Here is a 26,913-nt window from a genome sequence, read left to right on the forward strand (position 1 = left end):
TAATTATAAAAAGAAATTTTCTCCCAAGTATATGAAATGCCTTAAGAAAACTGATAACTTTTATTGCTTCCATAGAAGGAACTAGAGGTGCAGAAGAATGGCGAGGGGAAGAAATGAAGATGTAGCTTTTCACTATAAATCATTTACCTTTCAAATCATACGAATGTATTACCTATTTAATAAATAAAAATGTTGCTGCTTGGGCTGGGAAGGTGGCTCAGTGGTAGAGTGCTTGCCTTGAATTCGTGAGTCTCTGGGTTTGATTTCTCAGCACCACATAAGCAGAAAAAGCTGGAAGTGGCGATGTGGCTCAAGTGGTAGAGCGCTAGCCTTCAGCTGAAGAGCTGAGGGACAGCGCCCAGGCCCAGAGTTCAAGCCCCATGACCAACATAAAAAATAAAAATAAAAAAATGTTTCTGGTGCCAGTATGTCATACCTCAAATCCTGATTACTCAGGAGACTGAGGTTTGACTATCACAGTTCAAAGCTAGCCCTAGCAGCAAGGTTTATGAGACTCTTTTTTTTTTTTTTTTTAATTTTGTTGGTCATGGGCCTGAACTCTGGGCCTGGGCACTGTCCCTCAGCTCTTCAGCTCAAGGCTAGCGCTCTACCACTTGAGCCACAGCACCACTTCCAGCTTTTCCTGCTTATGTGGTGCTGAGGAATCGAACCAAGGGCCTGCAAGGCAAACATTCTACCACTGAGCCACCTTCCCAGTCCTATGAGACTCTTGTCTCTAATTAATCACCAAAAATCTGGAAGTAAATGAATGAGAGGATTTTCCCAATAGTAGGATAGGATTTCATAGGAACAGGCCAGATCCTGACCACTGGGACTCAAGTTCATGAGAAGGAGCCCCAGAAAACCACCCCAGCACCCTCTCATACACCAAGAATGTTACTACTTAGCTCCCATTATGAAGGAGCAATAGAGAAAATAATGAGTGAAGTTTAAAGAGAAAACAAAGCAAGCGAATTGCAATAGACTAAAAGGAAAAATATTACAGTAAAAACTGCTGAGATTGTTTTGTATATCCATTTCAGCTCTAGTTTTTATTTATCAGGGAGGGAAGCCATCAATGGAGCAGAGAGTGGCCCACAAAGGGTCTGGCAAATTTCCATCTCCCTCTTTCTCCCCAACTCCTACTCGGTTCTTTGGCTGTTGCTAATGATTTGTTACTTATATTCCCAGATTGACTTTTCAAATCGTTATTTCATCCTTGACAATAATGATTGACCAACAATGAGCCAAGCATTTCTCTGTAGCCTTGTTTTGTTTGACGACTAATTTACTTCTCATTATCTCTTTTTATGCCTTTTTCCTACCTGTAAAATGGGATGAGTAAATTTTATCTTTATAGAAGTGGAAAGACAGAGGATTGCAAAAATTAGTGATTTTGTAATCTTCTCAAGTGACTATCTATAAACAAGTAATCTATTTTATCTGCTATGTAAAAGTATTTGCTTCTTGGCTCTAACACCTAACACAAAAACTGCAAAGCCCCAAGGCAAGAAAAATTAATTTTTGTTGTTTCCCTTGTTATCAAGATTGGGTGGCTTCAAAACTATGCTTATATGTCATTCCTGCACCCAGAATTGAGCCTTGTTTGGTGCCAGGGAAAGTCTCCTGTATACAGAAACATCTGTGTAATAACTACCAGGAAAAACTCTTATTACTACATGCAAAACATTCTCAGGGTCTTTGCTTCAGACACAGTACATTGAGAAGGAAGACAAAAAAATCTGTTTTAAAAATACCAGGAATTGATGATGTCTTTGGATAAAAGGAACGCCCCCAGGGTTTTGAAGAGAGAGAAAACATTCATGCTGCATCTTAAAAACAAAACAAAACAAAAATCTAGTAAATATGTCCAGGCAGCTTACAGAACAGGGCAGAACCCCTGAGAAGAGGCTGTCTTCTAAACACAGAACAGCCACACTCAGTTGGCTTTTCTACCTGAGGTTTCTGACACAGATTTCTCATACTTTCAGAAGCTGCCATTAGATGACCCCATATAACCAACATTAAGAAAAAGTTAAATGGAAAAACGAGATGCACACCACAAAAACATGAGCACAGGAGGAATGTAATCATGTCTCCTCAGACACAAATTAAAAGAAGAAAGTACCGTGATGAAAGTGAAGCTTGAGTAATGCCATCAGTGCTATATTTTATGCTTTCATTTAAAAGACAAAAGGCAATCTGGCAACCTTACCGTGGTGAGAATCCATTTTTACTAGACTGTGGCATTACACAGCACAATCCCAAATACTTTGGTCTTATGAGGAACGACTCTCCCACTACAGTTAACCAGACTAATGTTTCTTTTAAAGGGTAGTTTATAAGCCCATTCAAAGGGTAATAGCATGTTGCCTTCCTTCAGGGTAACTTTCATCCTAATGGAAATGCTAGTGCATCCCAAAGTAAATAATCTGGGCTCCACTTAACTCAGAATGTAAAAACAGGCCTGGGCTTTTGATGACTAACATAAAGTCACAGCATGGGAAAAAAAAACCTATCACCCTCATCGCTGCCACATTTAGAGTTGAGACTTGGGGCCTCTGAGTCCTGTGGAGACAGATATTGAAGTAGATCAAGCGTGCACTGAAAGAGGACATCCTTAGGCCCCCTTTACTCATATTTTATGTTTTTTGTTATTGTAAAGGTGATGGGCAGAGGGGTTACAGTTACATCAGTCAAGTAATGAGTATATTTCTTATTGTACAGTGTCACATCTTCCCTCGTATTCTCCCATTTTTTTCCTCCCGTCTTTCTTCCCCACAAGTTATGGAGTTCATTTTCAAAATAGTATCTCGTGAGTATCACTGACACATTTACAGGTTATTTACCACTCTTTTAAAAAAATTCTCTTTCCAAGCCCTGTTATCCTTCAGAATATTTTCCACTTGTGGGTAAAGGAAAAACCAGTGGTCATACTGACTTCTATAGATGGAGTGGCCCTTAACCAAAATGCTTAGGATCTCAAGTGTTTCATATTTTTTTCAGCTTTCTACATATTTGCATATACATTATGAGCTGCCTTGAAGGTGTAACCCACGTCTAAACATAAAATTCATTTGTGCTTCATACACACCTTATACACATAACCTGGAGGTAACTTGCTGCAACATTTTAAGTAATTTTTATGCATGAAACAGCTTGTAAATGAACAACCAGGAGTCAAGTGTGGAAATTTCTATTTGTGTCCCATAGGTGCTCAAAAACTTTTAAGACTTTCGGTAGGGATTCTCAAGTCTGTGGTCCATGACCTCTGTGTTAGTGCTTAGAGATTCCTGTAGATATCTAGTTGTTTATCGCATCCTATTTTCTTGGTTGTTTCTCTTTTACTACCATGTCTTGGACATCATCAAATCCATTACCTCAGGTAACTTTTCCAACTTGGATTTCAAGAGCACAAGCTGTAAGGGGTATGCCTCAGGAGACTGTAAGAACAAAGCTTTCCTTCATGGAAGTGTGCATACTGGATCCATGTATTGAAGGCTCTACTTCTGAGTGATGTGTCAGGAAGCCTGGTTAACATTACTTAATGGCTAAATACAAAAACATCTGCTCCAAAGTAGCTCTCTTTGCCTTATATTCTGGTCCCTTCATGTGGCCTGGGTGTTATGCTACAGACCCATGGAGATTAATATTTGAGCCATAAGCTGGAAGCAACTTACATTCATATCAATTAATATTCTAGACAATCAAATTACAATGGTTCAAATTAGGACTTTTCAGCTCAATCAGGAGGCAAAATCATCAAGCTTTTACTTCCTGTACAATATTTAATAAATTTTGAGATAGCCAATACATTATTGTAAAAATAGGCTCTGTATTAGACTATTTTTTCCCTAATATAGGTTAATGTTCGTGTTCTGAGCATGTTAAAGGTAAGCTACAATCTTTTGTAGGTTGTGTGATAAATGCATTTCAACTTACATTTTCAAGTTACTGTGTTTATCAAAACATTGTAATTCTCAATACCATCCATATTGAAGTTTAAATGTAATTAAAATTAAAAGTTTAGTGCCTTAGTTGTAATGGCCGTATTTCAAATACTCAAGTCAACATGTGGCTTGAGGCTACCATTGTAGTGAGAACAGATATAAAATGTTTCTATCACCTCAGAAATTTCTATTGAACAATGCCACAATAAACTTTGCCAACCATGGAAGGAATTGTGTTGGCCTTCTCATTCTGTCTTCTGCTTCCCCCAAGAGACTTCAAGATCTAAGGAGAGCATAGGTGGGGTGTTACCTCTGAACCTGGCTCCCACACCCAGCCCTGCAGGGAGGCCCATGTACAAGTACTTGCTAGATGGTATGGATATTCCCTTCTCTGCTCCTCAAGCACACACCCACCTCTGTAACCATTCTGTATTAGCAAAATTCCTTCCCCAAGAAAACTTTAACTGATTTTACTGACTTGAAAAGTAATGGAAACCTGATGCCATTATGCCTGAAATCCTAGCTACTTGGAAGACTGAGATCTGAGGACCCAAGTCTGAAGCCAGCCCAAGCAGAAAAGTTTGAGAGATTCTATATCCAGTTAGCCAGCAAAAAAGTTAGACTGGAGGTCTGGCTCAAGTGATAGAGTACCAGCTGTGACCAAAAACTGAGTGAGAGGGAAGGTCCTGAGTTAAGCCTCAGTATGGACACACACACACACACACACACACACACACACACACACACACACTGGCTCATCTTCATGTTCTTACCCATATTCTTTGAAGAGCACTTTTTATTTGACTTGCAGACCAGATATTGAAGGCCATATATTAATATGCTAAACCTTGGCCCTGTAGTTAAAACATTGTCTAAACTTAAAGGTATATCTTTTTATTTCAATAAAACTTGCATCTGGTGATTTTCAGTCTGCCTTGTCACTAACTTATTACTAGTTTCACATCATTAGATATTATTTGACAACGTGATTTACATTATGTACTACATTGTATTTTTTGTCACTACATCTTAATTTAACTAGCCTCTCTGTGTTTTGAGGTGTTTATATTGACTCCCATCAAAACAAAAGAGAAATACACGATTCCCATCCTCTGTACATATCTCCAATAATTTTTTTAGTAAAAATACTTGTGATTGCAATGGGATAGACAAAGACATAGTGCTTGCTTATAACTGTCTCTTCAAAAAGACCGGAGTGGTTGAAGCAAACATCTTGTCTTGCCCTTGGTATCCTGCCAGGCTATGACAAAGAGCCTGTCACACTGGTACACTAGACTAACAGGAGGAAAGAATAGTTGGTGATGAAAAGAATTCCACCAAATCCCAAGAGTCTCCTCTTCTGCCTGGGACAGAAAATCAGAACATCCTGTCCCCTGTAGATGTCTACCTTGCCTTTTTAGATGAAGAGGAAAAAAGTTGCCTTTGAAGAGAAAGTTTACCAAGGAGATGCAGACTCCCACAGAGCTGGGTGACAAACCCTGTTGCTGCTCAGCAAAGCCCTCAAGGGGCCCCTCCCCTGCCAGTATAAAGGCAAGGTGCTGGGGCAGCTGCAGCTGGCACTCAGCCTGCAGAGCACTGGCAAGGCCCTGGCACACACACACACACCATGACGAATGAAGTGCAAGTTTTGCTGGCCCCGCGGAAAGGGGGGCGTCCTCCTGCAGGTAGGCTCCCACTGGTCCTCTGGCCTACAGATGGCTTCAGCGAATGCCTCTGTCTCATCAAAGCCCACAGTACCTTCTCTCCACCCCCAGCTGAAGTTCTCCACCAGCCAGGATTTCTTTTTCAGCCTGATTTCCTCCAGTGTCTTTCATCCTTCTTACCTGGTGCATAGAGCCACCTGGGGATTTTGTCAGGCCACAGTGCTACACTTGCCTGCCTGTAGACTGCTATGACACAACTACACCTGGATGATTCGCTAGCTCCCCCTTGAAGTCCCAGCTCTCAGACTGTCTGCCTACTATTTCTGTATGTCATCTGCCCTTGTGCCAAGGCAAAGCAGCTCCCCCACAGAAAATAGCACCCCATCCCTCTCTCCTCAGGTTTGGGGGTTGGGTAGAGTATCTAGGAGGTAGTTTGCCTGTCAAACTGAGAAGCACTTTTTAACAAACACAAGGATGAGACTCAGGGGCAATGGTTGGAAAAGGTAGCTATCAAGGGGTTTTGCAAATCCTCCACAAATAGAATTTTTCTAAAAAATGCTATTTGTATCAGTTCTATTGTACTTCAGCATATGTTCACATAGATTGGCTGAGGTGTACCTGTCTATTTTTAGTCTTTTCTTCTTTGAACTGTCTTCCTTCTTTTTTTCCTTAAACAGGATCTCAAAAGCAGGACTGTTTGGTGCCTGCCTTTCTCTACTTAAAAAAATTGAGTTATGTGTATAATTCTGTGCACCTCCAAGTCGAGGTTCAGTATCTCTACTGCAGATGTGACAGCAGCTGGGGAGAGGTACAACCTTCTCAAAGCGTCAAAGCCTGACCTAGTTTCAGGGCTTCTGGTGGGCAGTACAATGGAAGGGCACTGTGGCCTGATTTTCTTGAGCAGTCTACTGACATGTTTGTAATTGCATTTAGTGACATTTAACATTATCTACGTTTAAAGGTAATGATGATACAACTTAATGGTAGGGAACTAGATGTGTAAATTATTAGAAGGGAATCTCAACACACTTATTTTAAGAAGGGGGAAAAAAGACAATGTTCTCTTCTAACCACTTCTACCCCCAATCCTTCATAACATGAGCAAGTGAAAATCTGATTTGCTCCATTATATTTCTACACAAGAAACACAGAGATAACTTAAACCAAATGAAAGTTTGAAACCACCAGGAACTTTCTGTCCCCACCATTAATGATTGCTAATTACTCTGTGTACATAGCACACCACGACTCCATCAAGCATGTCACGATGCCTTTGGCATGACAATTAATTATTATAAACTGTGACACTACAGATAAGAGGTTTGGGATAATTAGAATGGAGATGAAGGCAGATTTTCGCCTCCCCACTGAGCCCAAGGGAACAAAGAAGCTTCACCCTTCAGTTGGTTTCACTGCATTTTTTAAGTTTGAACCAGTTTGCAATAACACTAAATTTTATTTATGGAGTAAAAATATGTAGATGCTAACATACTATCTTCACTCAATTTTTACACGCAAAATACAGATCTGAGAAATGGAAAGCCAATCTGATGTAATGGAAAAGATGTGCTATGACTTTTGGAATCACACAGAATGAGATTGAATGTTGCCCTACATCTTTTTCTTTTTTCTTTTCTTCTTCCTTTCCTTTCCTTCCTTCTTTCCTTCCTTCCTTCCTTCCTTCTTTCTTTCTTTCTTTCTTTCTTTCTTTCTTTCTTCCTTTCTTTCTTTCTTTGCCTGGACGCTGTCCCTCAGCTCTTCAGCTCAAGGCTGGCTCTCTACCACTTGAGCCACAGCACCACTTCTGGTTTTCTGGTGGTTTATTAGAGATAAAAGTCTCACAGACTTTGCTGCCCCAGCTGGCTTTGAACTGTGATCCTCAGATCTCAGACTCCTAAGTAGCTAAGATTACAGGTGTGAGCCACTAGCGCCTAGCTAAGCCTTAATTTTTTGTTTTTTGGGTTTTTTTGGGGGGGGTCTGGTTGTGGGGCCTGAACCCTGGGCCTAGGCGCTGTCCCTCAGCTCTTCAGCTCAAGGCTAGAGCTCTCCCACTTGAGCCACAATGCCACTTCTGGCTTTTTTCATTTTGCTTATGTGGTGCTGAGGAATCGAACCCAGGGCCTCAGGCATGCAAAGCAAGCGCTCTACCACTAAGCCATCTTCCCAGCCCCTGAGCCTTAATTTTTCTAGCTTCCAAAAGGAGATATAAATAATATCACTATACTATGGTTGTTATTGTGATTATTAGGGCCAATAGGTTTTTTTATTGTTGTTTGAGTGTTTTTATTTTTAGCATAAAATAGGTCAATCTGAGGTTTGAACTCTCACTCACATGGCTTGCTTGGCTAACACTATACCATTTGAGTCATGCCTCCAGCCTGGCCTTTTGCTAGTTAATTAGAAGTGGAGTCTCTCAGATTTCCTCCTCTCTCTCTCTCTCTCCTCTCTCTCCTCTCTATTCTCTCTCTTCTCTCTTTTTTCTCCCCCTCCTCAGTATCCTCCCTTCCTCAGCTGGATATGAACCGAAGAACTCAGCCTCCTGAGTAGCTAGGATTACGAGCATGGGCACCTGGACTTAGCAAAAGTAATAGCTTATGTAAAGTGTCTGTTACATGAACATTGACCCTTTAAAAATGCAGGCCTATTAAAATACCCTGCAGTCAAAAATGATGTTCCCCCATTTCAATACCTCCTGAGGTTGGAGTTGCATTAGGCCTTGCTACAAACATCAGGACAGCAAGAAATTGCAGTGGAAATTATACTTGTACCTGCTGCATCATCATTAAAAATGAAGCTACTCAGAAGTCAGCCAACTGTAACTCTCCCACCTACGTGTGGAGTGCTTAGAGGTTTTTCTTTCATGTGTATTAGTGTAATATATTGCACCTCTGTTAGTACTGGTTATACATTTATGCTGTGAAACAAAACTACATTAAACATAAGGTGGCCTGGGCTCTAGGAAGGATAGCTTTGAATTGCCTGCTTTTTTGATTTACCTCACTCTAAGTTTTAATAAGAACCCCATTGCATGAACAGCAGTACCAAAAATGTGAGAGTAGAAGGAGATCCAGATGAGATAAACACAGATGAACAGAAAGACTAGCAGTCCTTCATCAATTTGTCTATATTTCCTGTGCTTCTAAAATGATTTACAATTGAATCCAAGCCTTAAGGGGCTAACACTGAATCCTTAGAGAAACTTTCTGGCTCATTAGAGAATGGAAAATTTTGGGCGAAGAAGTTTGCACAAATGTGAAAATTAATACAAAACCTGTTCAATGACCGGGACTACATAAGGGCCAGTGTCATTTTAAAAACAAAAACAAAATAAAAGCTTGATTCTCTCGATTCTATCATCTCAATTTATGCGAGTTGAAGGGGACTGACTTATGAAGTCAAAGAGATAGATTATGAGATGCAATGTTCCAAACATCACAGGAGATGAGTGTTTGACTGTAGGAAAAGCTGCTATTTTCTCAGTGCTGACTGGGGACCTGGCATAGCACAGGCATTCTAGATATGGCAGCAGCCCTACAGATGGATGACAGAAAAGCAAACTGAGTCTCGATGGGATTGAGGGACCAAAGCCACACAGCCCTAGGGCCATCGGAACTGGGATTGAAAAAAAAAGTTAGGCCAAGTACTAGTGGTTTATACGTGTACTGTTAGCTACTCAGGAGGCTGAGATCTGAAGATCACAGTTCAAAGCCAGCCTGGGCTGACAAATCTGGGACTTTATTTCCAATGATCCGCAAACAACCAGAAGTGGAGTTGTGGCTCAAGTTGTAGAGTGCAATCTTAAAAGAAAAGTGAGAGCATGAGGCCCTGAGTTCAAGACCCCTCCCTCCCCTCCAAAAAATAAAAGAAAGTGAGTTAGTTTGGTGCCATTTCCCTCTTGCTTAAAAACACCAACTTGTTCTGCAATCTTTTCTTGTTGAAGGTTTTGTTATTGGATCTTAACTGACTGAAAACTGAAAATTTACTGATAAATCAACTGTGAACACCAAGTAGGCATTTTGCAAACATTTGCCTTTTAATTTTAAAATCTTCAAATAGAAATTCTTGATCATAGGCAGAAGGTGTTGCACCAACTTTTGTGTCTGCTTTTTCCACAGAGATAGGGAAGAAAAAAATTCTAATTTTTTTGGTAGGCTTCTTTTAATCTTGACTACTCTCTACCTCTCCTACCCTTCCCCTCAAAAAAAAACATACAAACTGTCTGGAAAAATCTTAATTTGAAAAATTATTATATAGAATTCAAAACTACAAAGCTTATATTCAAAAATTTATAAGCCACAAATTCTACCACAAGTTCAATTTTTATACAAAGGTAGGGAAGCAAAGTGTTAATTTCTCCCTCTTAAATTTGTTTCTAGTTTCAAACACTCTACCATTGAGCTACATTTCTACCTCAAATTTTGCTTTTCTAATGAAGCTATCTAAAAGAACATCTTTTATACTTTATTTTCTAAATCATCTTATTTATTGCAAGGTCCTAAAGTCTTAAGTTTTTATACTCAAATTTTACTTTTCCACTAAAATGTTAAACAGTTCATATTTTACTTTGCTCAACTCTAGCTGATTTTTCTACAAAGTCTCAAGAAACATGGAGTTATGAAATGATTACAATTTAAAATATTTTATTTTGGATACAAGGAGATCTTGGAAAGATCCTTTGAGCCAGACTTATTTGTTATAAACAAAATGGACCAGAACATAATTGTGTTGTGTTATAAATGATGGCTCATCTAGATCCTGGGAAACCAGTGTGGCCAATGTTCCCAAAGGAGCTTTGAAGATGACCTCCCACAAACTGGTTCCATGTGATGGAATTACCCCAGGCAGTGAGAGCCATAATCCATAATTCAGTGAGCACATCACACTGAGGATTTTACTTTCTGCTTTTCTCTACTGTATGTGGATGCGAGAGGAGGTTATCTCCTAGAACGGAGTTGGTAAAAAGAACTGTAATCTGGAAATCCAAGGTATGGTTTCCTTATGCTTCCTACAGCACTAAGTTATCATCCACAGCCCCAAAACAGAGAAGAGTTAAAGGCTGCTGTATGGTAGAAAGAATCTCCTTAAGAAGGAGCTTTAATTCCTACCCCCACATTACTCTGTTTTATTGTTCTTAAAAAAACTGATCTTAAGAACTGGGCACTGGTGTCTTATGCCTGTCATCCTAGCTACTCAGGAGGTTGAGATCTGAGGATGGCAATTCGAAGCCAGCCCTGGAAAGAAAGTCCATGAGACTCTTATCTCTAATTGATCACAGAAAAGGCTAGAAGTGATGATGTGGCTCAAGTGGTAGAGTGCTAGCCTTGAGCAAAAGGAGCTCAGGGACATTGCCCAGGTCCAGAGGTCTAGTCCCAGGACTGACAAAAAAAAAAAGGATGTTAAGAGTTGTGCACTGGTGTCTGATGCCTGTAATTCTAGTTATTCAGGAGGCTAAGATCTGAGGACATAGTTCAAAGCCAACCTAGGCAGGAAAGTGAAACTCTTATTTCCAATTAATTAGCAAAAATGCCAAAAGTAAAACTATGATTCAAGTGATAGAGCACTAGCCTTAAGCCAAAACAGTCAGGGATAACACCTAGGCCCTGAGTTCAAGCTCCAGGACAGGCACACATAAAAAATTAATCTTAAGATCCATTGTACTCATAACCTGACTTATGAAATTGAAACCTCTTTGTGAATTACTTAATACTTTAAAAATGATCTATTATTATGTTTATGTGGGCTTTTAATCTTTCAGCATTTATTTCTCTGCTAAGATTTCAATCCCAAAGAGGAGAGTGATGGATTTTCTTTTGGAGATAGATACAAAGAGTTAGAATCACAGAAAAGACTTTATCATAAAGATTATATAGCTCAACTTCTACCAAATTCTGTGCAATTCTCTGGTGTTCATGACAGGTAGACTTCTTTCTCTCACTTTAATGTATCAAGACCAAGTAACTCATTATTGTGCTAGGCAATACATTTCACATTGAATAACACTACAAATGTCTGCAATGCACAAACATTACCAACAAAATAAAGAAAAAGCAGTACAATAAAATATTTTATATTTGCAATGAATCTCACAGACAAATAGCTCCTATAAATCAATAAGATAAAGATGGAGAAAAGACCAATGGGAAAAAAGACCAAAGGCTTGAAACAGTTCATAGAAATGACTCCCAAACAAGCTCAACCTCTAATAACAAATGAGATACCATATTTTATTTTTATTTCTTAGTGGTACTGGGGTTCAAATTTAGGGCCTCACACTGGTTAGACAAGCACAGTATCACATTAGGCCATGCCCCTGGATTTTTTTGCTCTCATTATTATTCAAACATAGTCTCAGGTTTTGCCTAAACCACAATCCTCCTATTTATAATTCTTGCATAGATGGAAAGATAGATATGTACCACAACAGTTAGATTTTTATTGGATAAGATAAGGTCATATGAACGTTTTCCCCAGGCTAGCCTCAAATTGGAGTTCTCCTAATTGATCTCAGTCTCACAAGTAACTAGGATTTCAAGTGTGATCTACCATGTCCAGCCAAGATGCCCCTCTTTCTTTAACTTAGTAGTTGACAAAATGAAATGTGTTCTAGCTCATAGTTACTAGTAATCTTGAGGAATGATTACTATCACCTTAATTAATGAGATTATAAACTGGTACAAGCTCTGCAGGAGACAATTTGGTGAGATTTAACAAAATTCCAACTGTACACACTCATGGCTGGGAGACAAGACTCAGTGGTATAGCACTTGCCTAGCAAGTGAGGGACTCTGGGTTTAAACCCCAGCACTGTCAAAAACAAAAACGAAAAACTCCCAAATGCACATACTCTTAAGAGCTAACAAGATCATTTCTAGGAATTAATTCCACAAATATATATTTGTGGATACATGTGTGGATATATCTATATATGGCACAAATTATGTATAACCAATGCAAGATTGTTGTGCTAGCAATAAATCAAAAGCATGAAATGTTCAACATTAGCACACTGGTTAGGTAAACACAGAGAAAGTTTGTATAATGGAATTCTAAAATAGACACTAAAATGAAAGACAGATATAAATACATAAATATACAACTTTCTCCAATATACAAGGCTAACTGAAAAAATAAAGAATATGTAGGAAAAATATTATTATCTGTTACAATTTTCTAAAAATGACAGAGGCTGGAAGTATGGCTCCAAAAAGTGGTAGAAATCCTTGCATAGCTAGCATAAGACTCTGAGTTCAAATCCTAGTACAAGAAGGAAGAGGAAGGCAAGTAAGGAGGGAGGACAGGAGAAAGAAAGAAGGTGGAAAAAGAATATTTGTGAAGACATTAAAACCCTATAAGATTAGCAATATCTGTGAGATGATGTGGGAGGCTGGGAAATAATGGCAGGAGGAGCCTGTAAATCTTTTTATGCCTTTTGAATTGTATTCAAAAATCTTCCTTCATGAATTCCAAAAGGAGTAGATAATAACTTTCAAAAAAAAAACTATGATAAAGTCAATTCACAAAGGCATTGAGAAATAGGTTTTCTTTATTTCAGAAACTTTTGGGAACTAGTTGCAGAAAATTGTCCATGTGGCATTTCCATAAAAAGAATGAACAAGTTCAAACAAATCAATGTCCATTTAGCTGTTTCTCATTTCAGCTTGTCAGATTTTAGATGTATGATTTTCCTGGGAACCAAAAAAAGTATTTGCTTTGACTTGCAACCTGAAATGGGTTGTTCTTTTTCAAAAGTTGATTTCATCTGACATGGTTAAACACTTGAATTACTGTTAGGTCATCTGTAGCTTAATTAACACTAATTGATCTCTTGAATGGCAGAATTATTAATTCAATTTAATTACTTATTATAACCTCTGAGCTCAAACACACAAAAGTTTGGGATCTGGGATGGAAGGTTGGCATCCGGTGGAATTTGAAGCACCTCTGTTGAATTGCACGGCTCATCTCTCATCTTTCAGAATCTAGCTTTTGGAAGCTTTGGTTGAAAAAAATGCAAGCCATGCAAAAGCTTTAATCTTGTGGGAAAAGAGGTCACATTGTGATTGTGAAATGCTATTATGAAGAATGTAATTGGCTTGATCACACAAAAAAATAAAAACAACAGGTTTTCGGTGGAAAAACCTATGGGCACATGTTAATTCTTCTCTCCAAATCTAAGATAAAACCTGCTTTTTCACCCTCGGCTCTACCTCTCTGAGTATAAACCAGCAAACCTCAACCTTTCCTGTCACCCACTTTTTTGTGGTATTTTAGGTAAAAGTTTCAAGCTTTAAAATAGAAACCTGGAAAATATTTTCAAAGCTGACATCATACCTTGGCAATCCTGTTCTAATTTCTATATGGATGTGTATTTGTTTTACAGTAAAAGCTGGAGGAATGCGAATTTCCAAAAAGCAAGAAATGGGCATCTTGGAGAGACACAACAAAAAAGCGGGATTAGAGAAATCGAGGTAGGAATTGCTTAATCTCTTCTCCCTTAACACCTTGAGGAGTTTTAAATGGCTCTGCTTTCAAAGTTATTTTAGAGCAAACCAAGGTCCTAGATGTATTTGGGCAGCCAGCCAAGGGTGGAGTGGCAGTGAGTGTCTTGATAAGTATTGACTTGAGTTACCACCCAGAGGACTCTCTGGGCCCCACCATGACCCCTACCTATCCCCTAGCTCCTGCAGTGAACCCAGCTACCTCCTACTTGGAAAACATGGTTCTAAATGTATCCAAGCCTGATGCACACCTGTTTATCCCTTTTTCCTTTCCCTATAGTGTCCCTGGTCTAGCCTTGTTTTCATAACATGCTTTCTGCTGAAGCAGATCTCCTAAATTAAAAACAAATGCTTTTTCTCCTGTTGTTGTTTTGAATGTATTACTCAATTATTTAAGAAATAACAGCCACTATATTTGGCAGACACACAGCTACTGAAAGGTGCACAGCTACTGAAGCTGGTTTCTCCCTGATCCTCTGCCAGGACCTGAACACACTGGCTATTCCTAGAGCCAAGCCAAGAGGATGGGCTGGATCCCTTGCACAAATGGTCCAACCACTCACTCTAAGCCTTGGCTAAGGAAACCTGTGCATCTAAAGAGAAATAAGCATACAAAAAAGTAGCCTAATGAGGGGTTCTTGAAAGACTGAATTCAAGATGGTTCATCTAGATTGGTGGATGAGTGATTCAAAAGAGTTGATAAGTGAGGGAGGATGGAATGGGAAGGGGACACAAAGGAGGAGGCTGCAAAGCTTGATAAGAAATGTCCTCATTATCCTGCCCATGCAATTGTAACCCCTCTGTACAGTATGTTCACAATAAAAAAAGAGTTGATAAACAGATGTTCAAGGCACTTTAAATCTCAGAGAATCTCTGCAATATTAAATTATTTGTAAATGACTTTTCAAGTTTTCTTTCCAATTCCTGGTGAGCAATTTTTACAGAATTCCCCATCCCTCCATTGTTAGAATGAAATACTGATTTTCTCACAATGGCAGATAGTGGTTTGATTCTTCTACTATCAGAAAATAGCCAGCCCATGATGAAAGAGTGAGGGGTGCACAGTATTTATCTTCTGATCCAGCATCTTGGACAGTTCCTAAAACAGCAAATGCACATTGTAAAGGGGACCAGACTGTTGTTGACTTGCAAGCTGGTTAATTTAGGAAGTCTGTTCTGTTTCTAAAGCTCCACTCAAGCGTAAGCCTTGTTTATTGTCACACCAGTTAACATGTCTGGGCCAGAGTCTCAGGCACTAAAGAATCTGGGCTTGGAAATGACTTCTAGCAGGCAGCCAATGGACAGGTCATTCATTTCTCTGCACCTCAGAAAAATGGGGACTCATTGTGAATTCAAACAGTGCAGGGGAGTTGGCTGGAGAGCAATAAAGCAGTGATTGGAACCTTCTTTTAAAAACTCATTGTTTTTTAGTAGTTATTAGAAAGAACTTAAACAGCAAACGGCAAGAAAGAACAGTCTCTTCTGCTCTAATTGCCAGGGACCGATTCAAATTATAGGAGACTTGAAGAATAGAGAATGGGTGAAGGGATTTTTAAAGAATAACCAAAAATGACAAATACAAAATGGCCCAGCACCTTGAAGCTGTGACTGCATTGACTCCATGGTAAATCCTCCTGTGCTATTCACACACTCTGGTGTGTGCTCTATTTTCATGGATGAGCACTTCTTAGAGAATAGCTTTTTTAATATATATATGTATATGTGTGTATTATATATATTCCATTTATATTTGATATATATGGAATATAATATATTGTGGAATATATTATATATGGAATATATATAATATATGTATATATAATGTATATGTATATATGATATACATATATTCCATATAATATATATATATATTCCATATATATACATAGAGAGAGAGAATATATTTCTTTCTTTCTTTCTTTTTTTGGGTCCGGTCATGGGGCCTGAACTCTGGGCCTGGGCACTGTCCTTCAGCTCTTCAGCTCAAGGCTAGCGTTCTACCTCTTAAGCCACAGCGCCACTTCTGGCTTTTTTCTTTTTGCTTATGTGGTACTGAGGAATCGAACCCAGGGCCTCATGCATGCAAGGCAAGCACTCTACCACTGAGCTACCTTCCCAGCCCCAGAGAGAGAATACATTTCTAAGCATCATCTATCTATGTCTATTCCCTAATAACTTCTGCTACCCAATATAAACTGTCCAGGAAAAAATATGCCAAGCACATTTTCCTTCAAGAAATTGTACCTCAGACTTGACCCTGATTGAAAATTTCCTACAAAACAACTTGACCTGAGAGAATAAAGCCAGATACAAAAGAGTACATGTTACAGATGGTTCATTTGATGAAATCTAAAATCAGAACTAACCTATGGGCTCTAAGTCAGAATAGTGTGAGCTTTTGGTGAGCAGTTGATTTGTTAAGTGGTTCCAGTTTATGACTATTTACCTAGCTATGCACTTCAATGGGAAAAAAACACAATTATAATAGTAATTTGGCCTACAATGCTCATGTAGCACATGAATACACAGAAACAGAATGTTCATCTTCTAGGTATGATTGAGCAGAGTGAAACTTGAAGGTCAAGGAGCAGCCCTCTGTATAAATCATTTAGTGTGAGCATTTTATTATTGTGTGTGTGCACGTGCGAGCGCACATGCGTGCGCGCACACACACACACACATCCATGCATGTACCAGCACAGGGGCTTGAAAACAGGGTATGGTTGCTGTCCGTTAACTTTTGCTCCCAAAACTACCACTCTACCATTGAACCACAGTTCCACTTCTAGCTTTTTGTTGATTAATTGGATATGCATCTGGTGGACTTTCCTGGTCCCAGTTGACTTGCCAGAGACCCTCAGATCTCAGCTTCCTAAGTATCCAGGATTGTAGGTGTGAACCTCCAGCTATTGAAAATTTTTGAGTCTTATTTGAAGTTTCTTTTCATCTTCACAGTGCCATTGCAAATGTTGCCAAAATACAGATGTTGGATGCTTTGAATGACACACTGGACAAGGTAAGCCATGTGTAGGTGACTTATACAGTGCTTTACTGAGGTATTCACCCAACAGATCGGGCGGTGGGGGAGGGGGTATGGACCACCAAAAATTTTCCCACCCCAGAGATTTGATTCCCTTGTGAAAAACTTACTGCATTCCCATTGGTCAGAGAAACAGTATCCATTTGAAAAATATGATAGGAAATAAAGTGAGAATCATACTAAATTGGCAAAACTTTTCCCTCTCAAATATTTCTGGGAAACACTATAAAAGACAGCCAGTCTATGTTGGAAATTCAACAGTTTTTTGACCTCCCTTTCACCCAATATTCCCATAAGGAAATGTTTTATTTAAGGCAAGGATGGCTAAAGAAGATTGCATGATTTAAGGCTACAGAAATCCTGGACATTACTTGGGTTTATCCAGTAAAGTTTGCTTATAAAGCTAGTTGACCAGTGCTATTTTTGCTTCTATATTTAAAAATTTACCAAGTTAGCAGTATAGTTTCGGGGGATTCTTTTGTTTTTGTTTTTGTTTTTGTTAAGTCCTGGGGCTTGAACTAAGGGCTTGGGTGCTGTCTCTGAACACTTTTGCTCAAGGCCAGTGCTCTACCACTTTGATCCACAGTGTCTTTTCTGTGGTTAATTGGAGATAAAAGTCTCATAGACTTTCCTCCTCAGGCTGGCTTTCAACCACAAATCCTCAGATCTCGGCCTCCTGAGTAGCTAGGATTACAGGCATGAGCCACCAGTTCCTGGCTAGCAGTATGGTGTTTTAGAGTCAATAGTTTTTTCCTAAATTTTGTAGACTAGTGAGGGCTCTCACTCCATGTCAAGTACATTCAAGGTAATAAAGAACCTCTCTTCTGCTCCCCCTACATTCATTGAGGGGGCAGGACAGGGTAGCCTCTGTAGAAGGGCACAAGGCTGCTAGAGTGGAGTGTAAAACTCTCCTCTCTCTCTCTATCTCTCTCTCTCTCTCTGCATTTCTGAGATTTAATCACTTAGTCTGAAATAAACAGGTGAATAGAAGAAAGGGCATACAGATTTATTGTAGACACAGGGGCATCACAGGGAAGAAAAGTGAGGATTAAACAACCCAATGAGACTTAGAAGCTGCCACCTTCAGCTTGATTGGAGAAAGGGAGAGGAGGGGAGGAACATGAACAATTTAAAGTGGAAATGCCGCTGTAATCTTCCTTCCTGTGATATGCATGCATTCCCTTGTTTGTTGATACATCTGAGGAATGAATTTGTCTAGAAGATCTGGCCACTGGGTAGGTAACAGTGAGACTTGAGAGAAAGCTCCTTCCTACAGCCGCTGCTTCCCAGGCTCTTGCCAAAGTCCTAAACTTAGAGCATTGTTTTGTCAAAAGCAAGGGTCTGACAACCATCAGTTCGACCTTATAAAAACATAGGAGAAGAAACTCATATGTTTAGGGTCCCCACTCAGTACTGTTGACAATGTAACATGACCCTGAGCAAGTTATCTCTCCTGTGCTTCAGTTTCCTCATTTGTAAAGCAGGGTAAAGAACAAAATGGAGCTTGAAGGACTGCTGGGTGAAATAAATGTGTTCCCAGACACGAAGCTCTTTGGAGAGTGTGAGGTACAGAGTGATCTCTGTGCACTCTCTGTGAAGGCTAGTTGTATGACAATGAAATGAACAAGTTTGTCTAAAGCACATGACTGTTCAGGAAGAGTGCAAGAGTAAGCTCTTGATGGTGAGTTATAGCTATAGTCTTCTAAAATGGTTTGGTTCTTTCATTTAAATTTTGGGGTGAAGTCACAAATGACTCCCAGCCTCCTTGGCTTTGGAGGCCAGGCTGATTAATGATCCCCACCAAGGTGATGCAGCTGCCACCATGGTAGCTTACACTTCTATTCCTGTTCCCTGAACCCATTGCCCTCAGGGTAATAGCTACCACCACTACCACCACCACCACCACCACCACTCATTTGTTACTACAATTGTGTAGAAGAGACTCTTCACCTAAGAATATATGTGTTGAACAAAAGAACCTTTCACTAATTACTGATCATTTTATATAACAAGTATAATGCTAGATTACATTGTGTTCTTATAAACAGATAGGTGTATGTCTGTGGCATGGAAGGTTCTTTTCTTTTGCATTAAAAAGCTATCATTTATTTCAGAGATTAAAAAGAGTAATCTCTTCCCCAGTAATTAATAAGTCATAATAAGTAATGTAAATGATAAGCTATGCTTAGAAACCCTAAGAGACTACTAATGGCATGCTATTGCAAATATTTTTTTACAGCAGCTATACCTATTTAAAGCCAGTGCGCACCACAATCAGACTGTAGCTAAGGGTGTGAAGCCTCCTGGCTCTGACAGCAGGTTTTCATATCTGCTTAGTACCTAGGCTGGCTCTGTCACTCACTAGCTGTGTATCTGTGGGCAGTTTTCTTCTCTTTCCTCATCAGTACATGCATCCTCTTCATAAGAAAAGTGTGTGATAGTAAAATGAAGTCATATACTAAATACATGCAAAGTACCTAGTATAGCAAGCCTTCAGGCAGTGTTCACTTCTGTTCCCGGGCAGGCATCCAGCCTTCTATCATTTGGAATCCCAAGCAAAGGATAAGAAGCCAGAAGCAAAAATAAGCTCCAAGATTACCATAAACGACTGTCTCAAATATGGAAGTTAATGTGCTAAGAGAAAAAAGAGAAAAATCTGCCTTGAATACATAGTTCAACCTATAGCAAAGAGTGATTCATAATAAAAGTCTGGTGTTGAAACCCACCAACTAATAGATCTGTGAGGATTAGTGGCTATCATGTATGGGGACAGGAGAGGGGTGGGGGGAATGATGGCATGGTCCTATGTGTAGAGGGGGGGGCATAGAAATGCACTCCTGAAAACTCGGTAAGCAGAATACTAAGATAGGTAGTTCACTATGCGTGAATTTGACCTTGATTTTAAAAAATGAAATGATATGCCATATAACTGTATAGACTAGTACCATAAAATCAAAAGATATAAATGCTGAAATTGAAATATTACTTGAAACTGGGCATTAGTGGCTCATGCCTGTAATCCTCGCTATCTAGGAGGCTGAGATTTTAGGATTGAGGTTCGAAGCCAACCTGGGCAGGAAAGTCCATGAAAAAACCAGAAGTGGAGTTTGGGCTCAAAGTGGTAGGTCACTAGCTTTGAGGAAAAGGCTTAGCACCCAGGCCCTGAGTTCAAGTCCCACAACTGGAAAAACAAAACAAAACACTTCTTGGTAGATTTCCCCTGTATTACAGTGTCCCTCCCCTCCCATACCATTTATTGTCATGGAGCCCTAACAATAAACAATTGATCAGAAGAAATATAGGGTATAGAGTAGTAGAATTGAGGTCATTTGTTAACATTTATTCCCATCCTCCACTGAAGTTACATCTAGCCCCTAGATCCATGTTATTTCTGATACTGATTGTAAGAATTTAAGAGTCTAAGTCAAGCTGGGAAGTTGGCTCAGTGGTAGAGCGCTTGCCTTGCATGCCTGAGGCCCTGGGTTCGATTCCTCAGCACCACATAAGCAAAAAGGAAAAAAGTCGGAAGTGGTGCTGTGGCTCAAGTGGTAGAATGCTACCCTTGAGCTGAAGAGCTGAGGGACAGCGCCCAGGCCCAGAGTTCAGGACCACAACCGGAAAAAAAAAGAGTCTAAGTCAACCTCCAATCCATAGAGACATCAATTATTCAATCACAGCAGCAAATTCTCTCTGTATGCTATTCATCTCTGCATATCCCACTTGAAAGCTGTCTTAAGGCTTAAGATGGAGACTGAAAACAATTCCCAGAGGACTGAGATTATACAAATCTAAATAAGAGTCTGAACTTCTCTTTCTCACTATTTCCTTGCTGTTACCTTATTTCTCCACATAGACTCCTTTTTCCCACCCCACCCCACTTCTCCTTTCCCACCTATCTGTCCAGCCAGTGCTTCTCATCTCTCCTGTCCCAAGTAAAAGTATTCCTGTTGTCCAGTGCTTAATCACATGCTATGATATTCCTGCACAGAAGGTAATATGAAATGCAAAAGCTCCTTGGATTAAAAGTTTTGCACACCTGATCTTAAACCAAGTTCCACCCACTACTTAAAGGTTATTTGACCTTTTAGAAGTCATGAAATTCCTCTGAGATTTGTGGTTGCTCATTTACTTTAAAAAAAAATTACAGCCGAGGGCTGGGAATGTGGCTCAGTGATAGAGTGCTTGCCTTGCATGCTTGAGGCCCTGGGTTCAATTCCTCAGCGCCACATAAGCAAAAAGAAAAAAGCTGGAAGTGGCGCTGTGGCTCAAGTGGTAGAGCACTAGCCTTGAGCTGAAGAGCTGAGGGACAGCGCCCCGGCCCAGAGTTCAGGCCCCATGACCGGACCCCAAAAAAATTACAGCCTAGAGTGAAAGAACATGACACTGCAAAATATTAAATCTATGAACAGTCATGGAAGTTAAATTTGGCAATAAGTGTGACACTTCTCAGCACTAAAAGTATTCAGTTAAAACATTAGTAATGGAGTTGGATTACTGGGAAGGTGGAATGTTGGTGCCTGGTTAAAGTTCAGACCCTTTTTTTTTTTAACTCGCCAGACTTTGGGTCACCACTAGCCAAAGTCAGTAAGAAGCCCGTGAAATTGAATCCTGGAGAAGAAAAAACTTATCAAAGGCATCTACAAATTTTAAAAGGTTCTTCTTGTTCTGTAGATGAACATCAGTGTAGGAGTATCCTTGAATTTCATTGATGTGAACTGAATGTTTGAAGCATGTTGCTTAACAGGGTGCAGAAATTTAAGGGCCAACTTTGGAGTTGGAAATTAGCACCCCTGAAAGATGAACGAAGAGCTCGAGACTGCTCCAGCTACCCAACTTCAGATTCTAAAACAAATACCTTTATCACACTTCTTTCACTTTTCCTCTGAAGCTAAACAATGAAGGTAAATTCTCAGTGTGGAATTTTCCTTTGTTCTGCCTTTTGTTGTTGTTGTCACTGGTTTGTTTTGTGGATTTGCTTTTCAAGACTGACTCACTCTGTAGTCCAACTGGTTTCCTACTTGCTATCATCCTAAATATCCTTCAGTTTCTCAAGTGCTGGGATTACAGGTATGTGCCACAAGGCCTGGCATGCTTTCCATTTTTAATATGTTGCCCCAGTGAGGAAGCCACAGCAAGACAGAATGGACATATATTTCCATAATGGGTTTCATTAGATTCTCTTATTCTAATGAATCAGACAAGAAACACATTTCATTGTACAAGCACTATCGTTTTACAAATCTTACAACAAAAATTCTAGAGCTTCACCAAAATTTCCAGATTAAAACACAGCCCATTGTAGGTTGTACTCTGGAAAGCTGTTTCTATTTATTTCTAGTTCAGACTTCAAAGTAAAATTTCTCTGTCTCCATTGATATAAACTTCATAACAAAGAATTGCTGCACTTGGTGACTGACCTAAATGCACTTTGCAGTTTCATCAACCTTTCGTAGACTGTCCACCAAACAATCCCCAGCGCTTCTACATCAGCATGGTCCTGATTGACAGGAATTGACTCTTCTTCTGTTTTCATATTATCAAGAGTTGCTGTGAAATGCAGCTGCAGGATCCACAGAACCTGTATACTTGTAGCTTAATAATTATGGGCAATTTCCCTAACTTTGTGAATTGATCTGGGAAAATTTGGGAAGAAAAAATAAATCAACAGGACTGAGAAGGAAGTGGAAATAATTCTGGCAAACAATCCACAGGCCCCACGGACTAACTCAGTCTTCCAATTATTCCAATTTGTAATATTTCTCTTGTAAGGAGCAGTTGAGCAGTGCTTTTAGAACTTTAGTTGCATTCCTTAGTTAAAACATAATTTGTAACATTTATGCATCACTGATGGGCGCATAAAATGGTACAGATGCTACAGAAAACAAGATAGTACTTTTTCAAAAAATAAATAAACCATAGAGCTGCCAGATGATAGCATAGTTCTTCTTCTGGATATACACAAAGGAAATGAAAATAGGGACTGAAGCAGATATGTGTGTACCAGTGTTTATTACAGCATCATTCAGCCAAAAAGTGAAAATAGCCCCCAAGCTTCTGTGGGTGGATGAATGGATAAACAAAGAGTGGTGTATACTACAATGAAATGTCATTCAGCCTTGAAATGGAAGGGAATTATGACACATACCATACCCGGAGTGAACCGTAAGTGTACTCTATGTAAGCGAAATAAGCCAGACATATAAATAAACCTCTTATGAATCCACTGCTTTGGGAAACCTAGAACAGTCAGACTGATAGAGGCAGTAAGTTGAATGGTAGTTGCTAGAGACTTGGGAGAAAAAGGGCTTAGAACTGTTGTATAATGTTGTAGAATGAATATACATATAGTTTCTCAGTGGAGTTTACATTAGATTCTTTTATTCTAATGAATCAGACAAGAAACACATTTCATTGTACAAGCACTATCATTTTACAAGGTCTAAAAACAAAAACTCCAGGTTTTTCCCCCAAAATTGCCAGATTAAAACACAACTCATTATAGGTTGTACTCTGGAAAGCTGTTTCTATTTATTTCTAGTTCAGATTGGGATGATTCCAAGTTTCATATTGTGGTGATAAAAGTTCTAGAGATAGATGGTGGTAATGGCAGCAAATCACTGTGAATTGTGTTTACATTAATGCAATAGACATGTACATATACATAAAAATAGACAATTCCATGTTACATTCCACTATAACTTTTTAAACGACGAAGACAATGTAACCTCTAAATTCTGGGGATTATCTGGAGATGATCAAATAATAATAAGTGTTAAATAAGCAGTAAGTATGGACTAATACACTACTTACTATTTTTTACTGTTTCCTTTCCTAACTCCACCTATCATTTCTCATCCTTAAAGAACAATCTGTGGCTTTCTCTATTGTAGTTCCTATATATTTTCTTTTCTCACACCTTAGCTATTTGCCCCATCTCTGTTAGACCACACTTACTTGTTTCCTTTCTTATGCTCTTTTCCCTTACATTTGACCATAAGTAACTTACCAGATTGTTTTTCCCTGCATGGAATTTCTTGAATGTGACTTAAAACTTGCCTGAACTATGCCATATGTTTTGGTTGAAACAACAATAACAACAACAACAACAAAAACCCCACCTAGTCTGGAAGCGTGTGAAAAGGAAGACAAGGCAAAACACTCTATCCTTCTCACACTGTAAAATGCACCATCCACACCAAGGAGTATTGTCCTGACCAAAAAAGGTCCCCAGCTCCTTTTCAGACTCTAAAGCAATGCACATAACCAATATCTGAATTATGTTGTTCCATTGAGCTAGAATGTCAGCAGAGATCATCCTTGAGTTTATTTAGTATATAACTTATACCTACTTATTGTAAAAGAAAAAAAAACAAAAGTAGGGAAATAATGATAAGTATAACAAAGACTGAGAATTGCTCAAGCTGCTATGCCCCAGAGATAAACATTGATAACACTATAATGTGTTTAATTTTTTTGAGATGGAGAAGAAAAGACATTTTGGAGTCAAGTTTCACATGAAAGAGACTGCCATGTGCTCCTAGCTTGGGCTAGGATATTTTAGAAGAGATGTAAAGCACATATGTTTTCCATGGCTTAGGAAAGTCCAAACAAACCATAAACAATGTGATGCTTGGGGTCATGAGCAGTTTATCCCTTCCTTTTATTTAATTTGAGTGTCAGAGCCAGGCCATCTAAGTTCAATAGTGATTAATTAGCTTCCAAGTGAACCCTTTCTTTGCTGGCTTGGGGAGATATCCTGAGGTACTCTCAGACAGTATTGATGAACTTGGAAATCAAAAACTAGAATAGACCCAAAAGGTCATTGGGTTCAAACTGTCCTAGGAAAACTACGTGTGCAACATTGAGTCTCAGCTGGACAGCTGCCTCATTGTAAGCTGCCCTTAGTGCAAATTCCTTGTGGTCTCTTGGTTTCACAGGAAATTTATTCTCTAACAGTCTCGGGCTATGTTCATTTAAATCCATTTAAGTCTTCTTCATAGATGTCTTGGGTAACTTTTGTTACCTGCAGCCATTTTAGCTGTTTCTCAGTTTTCTTTCATCAAGCTATTTAGATCAAATAATATGGAATGATCTTTATACCACTTTAACAGACAACATTGCGATGTCAAATGCTTTGACATCACAAACAGTGTCACTCTTCCAGAGGCTCTTTCTTTCTGATCTTTTGACAGTGAAAGAGATTTCTCTGCCTCAAGATTTTGCCCAGTGTCCCAATGGCTTTCTTAGGATATAGTGACCAATAAATGCATACTGAATGGCTTCAAAATTGCTATAATTTCACAGAGCACTGCAGATGTAAATTACTGTTTTCTACTTTTTAAACTTTTCAAAACATGATAGTTGGACATGCATATAGGTGTATATATTAAAATCTGTATGTATATTATAATGTTATATATGAATATGTGCATATGTATGTGTATGTCATGTACTGGTTTTGTTTTGGGGTGGTTGGGGTTTTTTGAGTCAGGATCTTGCCCAGGCTGGTACTCAAACTCATGAGTGCACCAACATGCCAGGCTCTATAGATCTATATCTTATAATTTGAAATTTTAAAGACATGTTAATGAGGTAAGGGCCAGTTTAACACATGCTTCTGCGAGTTCAAGACAGGATGTGGTATGGAAAAAAAAGGTATTATCAAAGAAATAAACAAACCAGTGAGATTTCCCTGACCAACTACATTGTTTTCTACTACTTTAATATTTCATGACAAAAAATTCAATATGCTTATTTCTTCTTCCCTTCTCACCTTTTAGCTCAACCATAAATTTCCAGCTACAGTGCACAAGGCACATCAAAAACCTACACCTGCTCTGGAGAAGGTCGCTCCGCTGAAAAGGATCTACATTATTCAGCAGCCTCGAAAATGTTAAGCCAGGACATAAAATACAGCCGTCTGCCAGCTGCCTCAAGCATCTGACAGCTTAGCAAAAAGACCAAAACTTCTGTAGGCCTAGAATACTTGCTTGGTAAATAAGACAGCTTTTGTATCTTCCCTTCTGACTTTAGATAATAAAGCATCCCAGACTGTAACTCCAGTGCATTCTGTGCCCCTTCTCAGTGCATGCCAGGGTCCAGTGGATGATTACATAGGTAATTCTGTAGAGTAAGTGAGGCATCTTTGCCAGCATACTGAACCTGCATTAGTCCATCCATACTGTATTCTCCTTGCAGGCCACATTTAGAGAGCAGCACACTGAGCTTTGCAAAATGGGGTGGTGGAAAAAAAGAGCCAGTTGCTCTGGATTTTCAGTTTTTACTTCATTCTGATGTGAGATTCTAGTCCTTTGGGATTGTATAGTATACTAAAATAACCTGGCTTACCATGAGAGAATTCTGTGGTGATATGGCCACACATGCAGGAAGGCAAAGAGGCTGCCTACCCCAACTCAGTTGTAGAGCCCTGCACAGATGTGCTGTAGCTCAGGTCAGGAGCTCCTGAAGGTGAGTCAAGACAATGGGAGAGGGGAGTCAATGGGCTGAGGACTCACGGGTAGATACTCTTATGTAGCTCATGTCGATTCAACAAACTCTATTCTAAGCAGCATGATACAAAGATAAATAAGGCACTATTTCTGCCAACAGAACATCTTTGACCAAAGGGATAAAAGCTTGCCAACAAATCAATAGAGAGAGTTTAGATATGGTTTTGGGTGGGATCAGAGAATGGGGATCATGTGAAGTGAAGGAAAAAGATGTGGTGGCTGTGTAAAAACAATTACTCATATGCAGATTTT

General features: G+C 39.3%; 1 protein-coding gene across 1 annotated transcript; it reads left to right on the forward strand.

Annotated features, from left to right (window-relative positions):
- The first annotated feature begins 5,541 nt into the window (after positions 1 to 5,541).
- On the forward strand, positions 5,542 to 26,212 carry Dapl1 (death associated protein-like 1). The gene is made up of 4 exons (XM_013028490.1): positions 5,542 to 5,635; positions 13,995 to 14,082; positions 17,068 to 17,128; positions 25,933 to 26,212. Exons 1-4 carry the CDS (start codon positions 5,578 to 5,580, stop codon positions 26,047 to 26,049), a joined length of 324 nt encoding a protein of 107 aa, XP_012883944.1. The 5' UTR covers positions 5,542 to 5,577; the 3' UTR covers positions 26,050 to 26,212.
- The last annotated feature ends 701 nt before the right edge of the window (positions 26,213 to 26,913 follow it).

This window comes from Dipodomys ordii, unplaced genomic scaffold (genome assembly GCF_000151885.1).
Source record: "Dipodomys ordii isolate 6190 unplaced genomic scaffold, Dord_2.0 Scaffold5, whole genome shotgun sequence".
In the NCBI taxonomy this organism is placed as follows: Eukaryota; Metazoa; Chordata; class Mammalia; order Rodentia; family Heteromyidae; genus Dipodomys; species Dipodomys ordii.

Coding starts and splice junctions, on each gene's coding strand:
- Dapl1 (XM_013028490.1), top strand. CDS start 5,578: ATGACGAATGAAGTGCAAGTTTTGCTGGCCCCGCGGAAAGGGGGGCGT. Junction 14,083..17,067: donor GCGGGATTAGAGAAATCGAG/GTAGGAATTGCT, acceptor TCATCTTCACAG/TGCCATTGCAAATGTTGCCA. Junction 17,129..25,932: donor TGAATGACACACTGGACAAG/GTAAGCCATGTG, acceptor CTCACCTTTTAG/CTCAACCATAAATTTCCAGC.